This window comes from Conger conger, chromosome 1 (genome assembly GCF_963514075.1).
Source record: "Conger conger chromosome 1, fConCon1.1, whole genome shotgun sequence".
NCBI lineage: Eukaryota > Metazoa > Chordata > Actinopteri > Anguilliformes > Congridae > Conger > Conger conger.
Genome location: NC_083760.1, coordinates 56942625 through 56955227, shown reverse-complemented (window position 1 = coordinate 56955227; position 12603 = coordinate 56942625). Strand labels below are relative to the sequence as shown.

At 42.8% G+C, this 12603-nt stretch overlaps 1 protein-coding gene across 20 annotated transcripts in view; it reads right to left on the bottom strand.

The window, feature by feature from the left end:
• Window positions 1-12603, bottom strand: part of LOC133122821 (plectin-like) — a 190058-nt gene that overhangs the window by 26188 nt on the left and 151267 nt on the right. For all 20 annotated transcript variants that reach the window (XM_061233100.1, XM_061233108.1, XM_061233123.1 and 17 more), the window contains 7 exons: window positions 11749-11915; window positions 7272-7387; window positions 5775-5881; window positions 3879-3998; window positions 2290-2385; window positions 2049-2176; window positions 77-170 (listed from right to left, as the gene is read on the bottom strand). In XM_061233100.1, coding sequence (XP_061089084.1) covers window positions 77-170; window positions 2049-2176; window positions 2290-2385; window positions 3879-3998; window positions 5775-5881; window positions 7272-7387; window positions 11749-11915 — 828 coding nt within the window. The remainder of the gene's footprint in view (window positions 1-76; window positions 171-2048; window positions 2177-2289; window positions 2386-3878; window positions 3999-5774; window positions 5882-7271; window positions 7388-11748; window positions 11916-12603) is intronic.

Genomic DNA, 12603 nt, shown 5'->3' with positions numbered 1-12603 from the left:
GAGGCCAAATGTTGGCTGGATGTAGGCCAGGGCGTTTGTCAGCTGGGCCTAGTGGTGCAGCAATCAGAGAACTCACCGACTGCAGCAGTGTCTCCACCTGGTTGAGCTGCTCCTCACACACTCCGGACTCCATCTGGACTTTACTGACAACCCTCTGAAGTCTCTCTAATCTGAGGACGACACAATGGAATTGTTAGCACATACAGAAGTTCATCCATACAATCCATCCGTCAACTATCGAACCCACTTATTCCAGGTCATGGTCGCATGGAGCCAATTTCGGGAGGCATTGACAGAGAGGCAGGAATATACCCTGGACAGGCCACAAATCCATCATGGACATATGTACCACTCACCCACGCACTCATACCGAGGGGCAATTTAGACTCACAGAAATGCGCACATACTTGAACAATTAGCACAGTTTTAACAGACTTTAAAATATATATATTTTTTTTTTACAAACACCAGCCCTATAAGCCGACATGGTTATCCAACTCGAGACTAATCGCACTCTAAAAGCCTTCCATTTTATTTTGTCAAAACAGGCAATATACATTTCAAGCAAGTTATCCATTGTGCTCCTCCATTTACTTTCATTGTCAAATTATGATCATCTTAAAGAATTATTAAACAATTTCTTCAGCCTGAAGACAAAAAAGTAACCTTTCAGCACAAACTAACACACATTGTTTAGAACACAAAAACATCGGAACAAACCAAAACTTCATGAAATGAAAGACTCACTTTCTCTCACGGCGAAGCAAGTACTCCAAACCGTAACTGTCAGTCATGAATGCCATAACTGCAGACGAGTCCTTTCCCAAAATCACCAGGATAAAACGGGCTTTCTCTGAGAATACCTTACAGCCCGTGACGAATAGTTTTGAGCATGATGTTTAGCTGAGGCATTTGACCAGCCATTTTGCGATGCTGTGCTCCAAACAATGCCACCCTAACCATTACACTGTTTCCTTAGAGAAGACCAGCAACAAGGCTGTCTTGTGACAGGGACCGCCTCCGTCCAAACACAACGCCCTACATTACATGTGATCTGGTGAAGTCGGACCAGTTACAAGGTGAAGAACCAAGCAACATAATGGTATTGTGTTATTGGATTTTGATAATTGCCATAATTGCCAAAGTGCAGACAGACAGATTGTAAACAAAAAAGCCCAATAAGTTCATAAAAATGTTCCCAACTCAGCTGGCCATTCAGAAATGTGGAAAGAGCAGAAAATGGAAGTGAATTGTCTATCTGACAGCTTGTGTTATGTTTGCTTATGCGAGGGGTGTGCATGGATCACTACATCTGGTATTCTGCTTGAGCATAAACTCATAGCAATACCAAGCTTTCACTCGCCTTTGCAAGGCTAGAGTTGTTTGCCGGCTACTTTTGCAAAGCTAGTGGGTCCCTGCCAGAGAAATTACTGTCACAGATATCAGAGACAGGCAACAGTGGCCCTGTTGTTGAAACTGTTTAAGCCATGTCAGTCTACTGCAAAGTGTTTGCAGCCATGACAAATAACCACAAATCAAGATAATACACATTCAAAAACCAAGCAAGCAACACAACTAGTACATAATTGTCATGAAATGCCTTTTCAGGTCCTCTTATAACAGTAATATCTACTTAAAATAATATTATATACAGTATACTGCATACAGTGAATGTACTCAGACCTAAGAGCACTTTATAGGCACCTCAACAATGAGGCAGAACAACCCTCATGCACCAGAGCTTTCATTATACAAAACAAGAGTTCATTTAGCTATTAAAAAGGTAAAAAAAGTATTGAGATTTTGATCAGAATCGGCAGGCTTTGCAAAGAATTCCAAAGACTGCTCGGAGCGTTCTCCATTTCTGATATTCGCACAGAAAGGGCACAGACTGACATGGAAGCTGCGTTTCAGCAAACAGAAAACTACTATGATGTTCTGTGTAATGGCGGTCATGCATAATGCAGGCTCTGTGTGACATGAAATTGAAAAGGCAGTCAGAGAGGAATTTTGTTCCTGCCTTTCATAATACAACACAGCCAACATACCTCTCAAACTCTACCCTGAGCAGCCTCTCTCTTTCCAGAATAGCCACGTGCAGCCGCCCCCATTCTTTCTCGACGTCGATGGGGTGGTATCCTGGGGGAACTTTGACCTGACCAGCCTGGACCGCACCCTACAGGAGGGAACACAAGATTGTGAGCTTTGAAGACATCTGTCCACAGTTTCATGTTTCAATGATATCTTCAGTATCAAAGACGACCAGTGCCTGATAAACAGCTTTCTCACCTCAAAGGACTTGTAAATGTGCTTGGAGCGGTTCTTGTCCGATTCCTTTGCTGGGAGTTCGGTCTCTTTGAACTTCAGGAACTGGCGCCAGAGAATCTGAAGGGTGATAATACATTGATCAGACAAGCCCAGGCTTTCATAATGGACTCTGGCCATTAAACACGTTAAAAGGAAGATTGAGCCTGTTATTTTGGATAACTATTCTTGAGGTTTTTCTTTAAATATGATTTCCTGTAATTCAGTCCTTTAGGGTCACTGAACTTATATGGTGTTAGGGGCATCACAGTAATGACAGAATTTCAAAAAGTAGACGAGTTTACCATTAATTCTTGTACCATTCTGTACGTAGCAAGCAGCTCTGAACCATCCTTATTGCATTTAAATGTTGCGTGTGTGTCAGTCATAGCCTTTCACATGTTGTCTATTAAAGTCCTTCTCTACAGTACTTAAACCATGGGAAAATTCTGTCGTTTTCACTGCTTTGTTAACAATAATTAACATGTTGCGTTTCCAATGGCAAATAAAAACATCATTAAAAAAAACACAGAAAATGTTCATATGTCGATTAGTCTAGAGTGAAACTGAAAACACTGCCTTTGTAAGCTAGTTGAAAACAAATCAATGCTGGCACAAATATAGCAAAATGATGGATGAATAGACAAATTCTGCTTGCTAAATGTGAGTGCAAAGCAAGACACCTAACCCCTAATTGCTCGTGACGAGCTGGTTGGTACCTAGCATGGCAGCCAATCGTCATTGGCATGTGAGTGTGTGTGTGAATGGGTGAATGAGTAGCATCAATTGTACAGCGCTTTGAACAAAGGCGCTATATAACTGCAGACCATTTACCAATCACCAAGTATTCTGAATTTCTTGTTTAAGCAAACACAGCTACACAACAACCTCTTCTCATGTGCCATCCAACAAGGGAGTGTCTGGGCAAGGTTTTCCCAAAGGATTAGCAGAATAAATGCCATTCTCCGGCCGTATTTTCTGGAAATGTTTCTAAAATGTGGCCACACCCAGCTAGGGTTCAGCCCTGTGCCACACCCTGTCAGGAGACAATACCATCTCCCCTGCTGTACAAAAGCATTTCCCCTCTCTTTGATCAGCTACAGAAAGGCAAGATTTCCTTTGAGATACATCAATGTGATGTGCAGCAAATCTCCAATGCAGACCAACTCCAATGGCTTTTAAAAAACGTGACCGAGTTTGATCGGTTCCCTAGACACCAGAAACACAAACTTTGTTTGCTCAAAAACTCAACTGAACATCCTGCCAAAAAAAGCAAACACCGATATGAACAGAGTTCAATACAAACCTGAATTTTTCATCACTCCATCTTCAAAATTGTACCATAAAGACTATACGCAGACTATACAGCCCGATGCTTGCTTCTTGCACCGCATGAGTAAGCAAATCCACATAAACTCCTGACACTAAAAACGAACAATGGCAAACAAGGAGGGGCTTGCATGAATGAGCATGCTAAAGCTCCATTTTGTTTTGCGCATATCATGGCGGAGGGCAGGCAGAAAGGATGGCCTGATTAAAAACCGAAGGGGCGTGAGACGCCATTGAGGGCTCACCTCGATCTCCTCGTAGCTGGTGGGGAATCTCCTCTCCTCGAAGACGATAACATGGTGTCTGATCCACTGGAGCAGCAGGGTGACGATCTCGTAGTATTCCTGCCAGCGCAGCTCCAGCTCCTGAGTAACAGCGGGGACAAACGCCGATTTTAACAAAAGACAGGAGGAGTGAGCCTCCGACGCTAACTGGCTAACTCACATACCACCCTCTCTCAATTAGGTGTCACAGCCCTGGGATTGTGTTGCTACTAACCCCCTCCCAGTGATCCGGGGGCCAGACTGATACTGTGTGGAGGTGGGAGGGGAATGCAGGGAATGTTCAGCCATAGGTCATAGACAACCAGGGCTTTAACAGACAGTCTACGACTGAGGGTAAGAGGACGAGGTTGCAAAGATAGGGCTTTCTGAACACGACCAGAGCCATGTGTCTACCGATGTGGTGTGAAGTTTGTAGATGCCACTGATATGACCGTAAATTGAAAGCAACGGATTACTTATTTTCCCTGTGAAAGTTTTAATCCAGAAACGGTTTTAACCTTTTGGCGATAACCAGCCTTCATCAGAACAAAAAACCTTTTGTTGTGATGAAGGCTTGCTGTAGCCAAAATGTTGACACAGTTGCTGGAACAAAACGTTAATCTTGGTGCATTATATCAAGTGTGCAAATCTCTTTCTTTCACAGTTGCAAGTCAGCACCTTGAACTAGTGTGTTGCTGTGTGCGCATGCATCTCTTGACTTATTTTCCCTGGACAGTACTCCAATCAGTCGATATAAAAAAACTAAGTATGGATTTAAACGATCTAGGTTTCACTAAGGTTAATTTTTTCATTACATTACATTACAAAGCATTTAGCAGATGCTCTTATCCAGAGCGACGTACAAGAAATCCAAGTACAACGTACAACGAAGAAATCCAAGAAAGAAATTAAATTGGTATAAAATAACTAGTAAGTTATTCCATTGACCCTATATGCTGCTTGGGAGCCTTGCTGTCTCCAAGCAAAAATCTGCCCGTGAGAACTGGACTGAGTCCAGCTTTTTAAATAGCGTCTTAATTTAGGCATTTAGGGGCCATGGATACAACATCTGATGAAAAAAAAACAGAAACGGCTTACACAACTCCCTAACTCGCTGCAGTTTTTTCAGGTCCAGTGGGACGGTCATGGGTCTTGTGATCGTTTCTAAGCATGACCACAGCAAACTAACCCACACATTCATTTGAATTTGGCAACATAGGTAACCTTAATTTGCATACCGATGTCAACAAAAGACCACTGCCTTGGAAAACTCATTGACGGATTGTTTTATTTATTTGATTATTTGATTAGACTACTGTATGTCTGGAGATGCCTATGTCTATGATAAGGTATTTGTATTTACAGGTAGTGAATCAGGAAGTGGAGAGAGGTCTCAGAGAAGTATTTTAAAATAAATGAATATTACATTTAATATGCCATATTAAATGGAACTGCAAGACAGTTGAATTGCTGTTGGTTTCCACTGCCGCTAGCTGCTTTAGCATTCTATGACGACTGTATAGCGGGAATAACATGCATAACTGTCTCCTGTGCAGTGCTGTATTACTCACTGCCACCCACCTGTACAGCATTTGTTAGTCTTACCACTGTCCAGAACATCACCAATGAAACAAATACCACACCTATCATCTTACATCTATCAACCTCATGTCGACCCACCTCACATCCATCTCAAATTTCTCGAACACATCTGAAATCTCTTACACTCACGTCAAATTGGCCACATTTGTGTAACCTTTCTCACATTTACCTTGAATCTCACCCTCATCCAAAAATTTCACACACATATGAAACCTTTGACCCATCGCATCCATTTTGCCATTGTCTATCTGCTGTGTCGCATGCGCTGGAACTCACATTGGCCGCGATAGCGTCCGGCACGCCAGGCACGCGCGGCATGGCGTCGTACAGGGAGGAGACATAAGTGATGATGGACTTCTCGTCTGGGTGGGGCACGTCCACATCTGGACAAATAAACAAGCAAACATTCATTAGCCTTTGATTTGCAGATATCCAACATGTTATTTTTGCCCATGGTGGTATTTAAGGGGATGGAAAGAAAAAAAAACAACTGCGGTGAGAGACATATGGTATAACTGCTGAGGTACATATAAACTCACATACCAAACAAACACCGTTAGACAGAGTCAGACAGCAAACACGGAAACAGGCTTTTGGGTATTCAGCCAAAAGTCATGGGAAACCCGGTATCAATAAGCAGACTACCAATTGATGTGATAAATAAATTGAATCAAGTCTTGGTCAAGGAAAGCGTGTTCACACTCTAAAGAAGTCTTTCTGTCTCACCATCAGAACCTGATTACAGCATCAGGTCAAACAGTGGTCCTTTTTAGGTACTTTAGGTTCTTTGAAAGCAATGGGAAAGGACCAGAAAATGACTTAAAGATGCATCAATTAGGGCCATGTTGTCCCAAGACACTGTAGGAATCTAAGCAAGACAACCTGAAGCTCTTCTGCTTTTTTGTGATGAGAAATTCAAATTATTTCATTCTTCCCTCAACTCGGAGGGAAACATCAATGATGTGTACCTTTTCCCCCACACTCTCAGAACTAAAGGTACAACGAAGGCAAATTTAACTTCTTGGAGGAATAGATCTCCCAAATATACCCTGAAATGAACATAAAGCAAAAAAGGTACCACATGACAAGCATTTGTACCCGTTTGGCTCTGAGAGAACAGATACGAGGTGTACAAAATGTCTCCAGATGGTAAACTTGTTTGTATAGGAAGAGCTAAATCTTCATGATGAGATTAACCATCTTCACTGAATTCTGAATGACACCTAGAAGCTTTTATAGTCTTAGTCACTACTTGACAGTGACCAAAAAAATGAGATGTGGTCACAATGATGTTTCTCTCTCGAGATCTCAAAAGTGCATAAATGGCCCACACACTTTACTGTACACAATGGGTTTTGGTTGAGTTGTGTAAACAGAAGTCGTGAATTTAATAAGTGTCTTAAGAGGTGAGTCTTAGAGGCTTTTTTCTCCATTATACCAGCATACCAAAAAACAACATTGCTGCATAATTATAAAGAGCAATCCCCCTGAGATATCCCTCTGCACAAAATATATGGCAGAGTTTCATGAAGGCTGGAAAACAAGAGCTATAGCAGATACAAGGATATAATTCAAAGGGAGAAGAATGGTGTGGGATGTAGGTGTGTCCCTCCACCTCCTTGTTGCTACATGTCTCTGTGTATATACAGTCAAATAAAGTAACAAACTGTAAGATTGTAATCAGTGGAAAAAAGAGTCACACAAGGTTATGTGCATTAAAGGGTGGCAGCTGTGTCAAGAACATGGCGGACAGAGGCACAAATGCCCTCTCACCCTCCGGATCCAGCAGCCGTGTGACCCCCAGGTCCTTCTCCGCCACACTGAAAGCCTGCTCCAGATTCTCCAGGTTGGTCTGCTGATACACCCTGGTCATGTCAATGAGCTTGGGCCTATGGAGCACACACGCAAGACATATGGGCAAAGGTCAGACATCGATTACCTCAGGTCAGTTTCAGCTGTTTTTCACATTATGGCATGAGTAAGCATGCTGATCCTGGATCAGGCATTTGCTGAAGGAAAATCATATGGACCAACAATACATCCTTGAGCTGTGGAATTTCAAAGATATTATTATAGAGCCAGACAGCACATTCCTTTTGTCCAGATGGATATGAATCACACAGGAGAAACCCCTTTTAGAACATAAAATAGGCCAAATGGAAATATACTGATGATTTCTCAAATGTGATGACAAACAGTGTGTGTTTTTTTGTGCCAGACTGAATGAGAAACACAATACACGGTGTTTCAACTTGTCTGTTTCTGTGTCTTCAAAAAGCTCCACCCATTTTTACAAGATGTTTGGTGACAGACGTGCAATTTTAACACGCCAAATAAGCATATCCTTGAGTCATGAGACACAACATGTCCTGATGTTACCCCAGTACCAGTCCAAAACAAACACATTTTCTTGGCAAATGGCAAACAAATGCTGTTATATGGGCCAGATAGTTTGGTTTTAAAAGGGAATGGGAGAAGCCACCACAACGCTGATTTTCATCTTCCAGACCACCTGTGTGAGATCCACAAATCATAACATCTGCTACTCCTTCCCAGAGGCTAGGTGAAGCTGACTGACATAAACCAAAGGAATGTGGCACATAGTGTCAGAAACACGAGTGTCTTCCAACACTACACAAAGTCCTGGAGGGAAACAAAGAGAGTAACTGCACCCTCTGCTCCCACCCTAACCTTGCCTACATGCTGCCGGCCAAATGGAACCTCAGAGGAAAAATGAACTTGGCCAAAGTGCATGCACGTACAAGCAAAATTCTTCCTATGTGTTGCCAAGGCTAAACCTGAAGATACTATCCAATAACCTCATCTCTGATGGAGCAAATCAAGCATAGGGCTACTGCCTATATCTTGCTCTTTAAAGAGCTCTACGAACTTTACACTAAAACACAGAGTTAAGCTGGTATTTTAAGACTGATGGATCTAAAATATGACTTCATACCCAAGTTACACTGCAATGAAAAGTAGTTAGGGGGACCCATACATGTGCCTAATGCGCAGGGTGGATAAGACAGGGAAGGAGTCTTCAGCAATCCTGTGTATGGTCATGTCGCTCATGGTGGTCTCCTGTAAGGACAGGTGCCTCCCGCGCTGGACGGGGCTGCCGGACCTCTCCCCGTACTGGGTGGCCTGGGGGCCCCGAGCACTGTGGGTGCTCTGGGAGCTAGCCCAGCTGGACTCCGCGTCCCCACTATGGGAGTACCCGCTGGAACGGGCCCCGGGGCTCCCAGAGCCGCGCCCGGAGTCGCTCTCCGACGGCACGTCCTCGCACTGCATGACCACACGGTCCTGGAGGTCGGCGACTGAGCCCCTGGTGCTGCCGCCAGAGATGGTCCGCCGTCTCTTTGGCTTCAGCTTCTTCTTCAGGCTCAGGAGCATGGTGGATGCTGGGAAGGAGTCCTCCAGAGGCGGAATGGGTGGGTATAAACAGGTGATGGACCTTCCTAATCCCTTCTGGTTAAGTACATACTTTAGTTATTCCGATGAGAATCAGCCCGCTGAAACATGCAGGTCTCCAACTCAACCTTGAGGGCTTCCATAGACTGAACTAGGTTCTTTGCTTCAAGTTTTTCTTCAGTGCAGAGAGTTTCAGCTTCAGAGTTTCACAGGCACTCTTTATGGGATGACCCCTGGTGGTTTCAGGGGATAATCCTGCTTTCTTTATCCAAACCCACGTTGCAACCAGAGATCTTTCAGTATGACTACCGTTCCCGAAAATCCTCAGTTCTTGCAATGTATAGCCAGAAATTCCAATAATATCTCAGCTGCAGGTTCAGACTTTGCACCAGCATTCCTTTTGTGAATATTTTATTTTCCACCTGACTTCGATCCAAGCTCAGAAAAGGAGAAAAATATCCTACAACAGGCCTATGTGGACTCCATTTCCAAAAGTGAAACCACAAAGCGAAGCCTAGATAATTAAGATTCCAAAATACAAGCCACGACAGAAAAAAGAGAGAAAAAGTAAAGAAAAATGATACAACTAAGTGTACATAAGGATAAAAAGGAAAAGGATAAAAATGTGAAGCGTTCCTAGGTTCCTGGGAGAGAGCGAGCGCTGGTGTGACCGTGTCCTCCTCAGTCTTTCCCTCCGTATGAAAGCCTCTTCGTTGAGTCCTGTGGGTGTTGCTTTTCCTGGCAGACGGACCCAAGCCTCTCTCTCTGTGAGCCTGGCGCAGATAGTTGGGCGTACCTGTGCTTCGCAGGTACACGCTAGAGTTTCAAACGCACGCCCTCGGGACATCTCTTTCTCTCCTTCTAATGACTTGTTGCCATTTGCCACGCCTTGCAGACAAACCTTTTGCTTTCTCCCTCTCCGCCCATCTCTTGTTTCACATTTCATGATTTAAAAACACGTCTGAGGTTGTTTCGGAAAAGCAGAACCCAGAGAATGGACTTTGCTTTGCTTTGTTTTGCTCAGCTCCTGCAAGGTTTGCTGTGCCCAGTGTGTGCCGAGCAATTCAGCTTTTCTTTATTTAATCATTTTTATTTCAAGAGACCGATGCAATGAAATATTATCAAATACTCTGGGAGAGAAATCACAGATAAGAATATAATGATGTACTATGATGTACTATGAAAATGTTCTTAATCTATGCCTCTCTCTTGATTACGGGGCAACGCCCTTCTCAGGCATTTTATGCCCTGAGCGCCGCCTATTTTTCTTTCTGAATTTTATTGAACGAGTCTTCTCCTGAGAAAACGTTCCAAAACGTCTTCCAAAGTCAAAAACAAGTCCAGTCAGGAGCCGAAATCCCCCAAACTGAGTTTTTATCGACTGTTTGTCCGCACAAGAATATATGTGAAACTAAGTGTTCTCTAATTTTCTCCAAGACAACGAGTTTGATGACAACATAAGTCTTTATTCTTGCTTGTCCTCTTGGCTAAGCAAACAAACATATCCTTGTGGTTAAAAAAGGCACTACAGTGAAATGCATAAATGGGTACATAACATAACCTAGGGAAACTTTTGTAAAGTCGTAGATGTGGCTACTTTGTTTCACGCCGATATATATTTGGAAATTATGTGTCCAAAGAGCATGATTCATTTCAAAGTAAAAGCAATGTTCAAATATTTAACCACCTTGGTGTGAACATAACAATGACCTTCTTGGCTTCAAGTCTTACAAGGAGATGTATTAATTGTTCTGCTGTAATTGAGACCTTTTAACTTACTCTGTCCCTGAGCTTTTAAGTTAAAGGTACAATAGGTAATTTCGGACTTCTAACCGTCAAAGAGAGGAAAAGCAACAAACACGCTCAAACCACAACACTGTTTATCCTACCCTTCTCTGTGAACACACTTGAAACGCTGTGGCAATTAGAACCAATTTTCAACCAATGACCTTGAATTTCTGTACAGCTATACAAGGTTTTGGTACAGAGTGCCGGCCCGTCAACTGCAGATTTTGAAACCTGAATTTAAGGACTTTTAATATCCTTGTTTGATAAATATTTATATCATATTCTCCCTTTATTCCATAACCCTCAGAACACATAGCTGTAATTATAGGCCCATTCCATTCTGGACAGCAGTCTTTGGCACATGCACTCTCCAGTATATATGCACTGTTTCAATGCTGAACTCCTGCAAAGTCATTGCACCAGAGGACAGGGAAACTAATAGTTCAATCCATAACAAAAAAGCTATATTTGGCACAGATCCAAACCAAGACAAGTTACAACTTACAGATTGAGCAAATTGTGGTGAAATTTTCCTTGGAGATTAATGTACTTAATAAGGTCTGTTAATATGCTTCTGTGTACTACAGTGCATGTAATTATGGGCTTAGAAAGCACTTCTATAACTTTTTATAGTAAAAGCTTTTTCCATGTTATTTTTATATGATCATATTCAAATGCAGCCTTTTAGACATATGGTGCAATATGACACCTTCACTACACATGCTTGTGGGCATGCATACTTTCATTGCAGTTTTTAAAAGAAAAAAGAGATTAATTAGCACCAGCATGTCAGTACCAGTCTGACAGAAGACAGTTTGTCAGAAATATGGTGATGTCACATTCCTGCCCCCATCTGTCAAGCAAAGTTTGACTACCGTAATGTGCTGTAACATGCAAAATACATGTAGGAATGACAGAACAGAGTTTCTAACAATAACCGTCATCAAATTATACAGCAAAATCAAACCAAACCAATTTAAATATCTAATTTCTGCCATGTTTGCTATGGGAACCGTGCACTAATACTGATGATATCACTGGGGGAGCTTACTGGTGTTTGTGGATGACAGCGTTGAAGAGTTTTCCATCCCTCCAGCTGGTGGTGAAGTTGTCGCAGCGGATGCCCTGGAAGCCCTCGGCCATGCGCTGGGACCACAGCAGCAGCTTCTCCTTGGCAGTCATGTCGTCCGACTGCCCGTTCACCTGGATATCTGAGATCTGGATGGCAAGATGGCGGCAAGAGGAAGCCTGTTGTTAGTGATGAGGATAATGTTGCTTTTTTGTTGTTGATTTTCAGTGTTTTGGTGTAGCAGTGCGTTATAATGGTATGTGTATACTCGGTGGTGTTGATTAGAAACGACCACCAGAGGGCGTTATCTCGAGCAGACCCCTGTCCTAAAATGGGAAGACTTTCCTGTTCACAATTGAAGGCCTCTTTCTGTACGTCAGCGGGGCCTGCCAGGACATTTAATTCCATTTTATGACTTTCCTGATGTGAGTCATGATGAATCCATTTTTATTGAAAACGAAAAAGAAGGCAATAAAGGGAATCAAGCTGACCTTTGGTAACTGCAGATGTGCAGCACTGCAATTATAGGGTTCTATCACTGCCTGAAAACTCGTCAAAGCTGGGCCTTGAGCAACATTGGCAAGAACCCTGCCGAAGGGAACTGAAAACACTAATTGAACTGAAATGAACAGAAAAGTCTATGACTCTGTCAACTGTTCACTTCCCGCAATCAGTGGCCTCTGAAACTCTACTGGATCTATGTGTGTGGGCTTGCAGGATTGCGTGTGGGATTGCAGATTGGTTGGTCAGGCTCTTTGCTATTGGACTAAATCCATACATGGATGCATGGGCAGGCACCAAATTCTTTGTTCAAGGATTGAATGAGGAGCTGTGTTT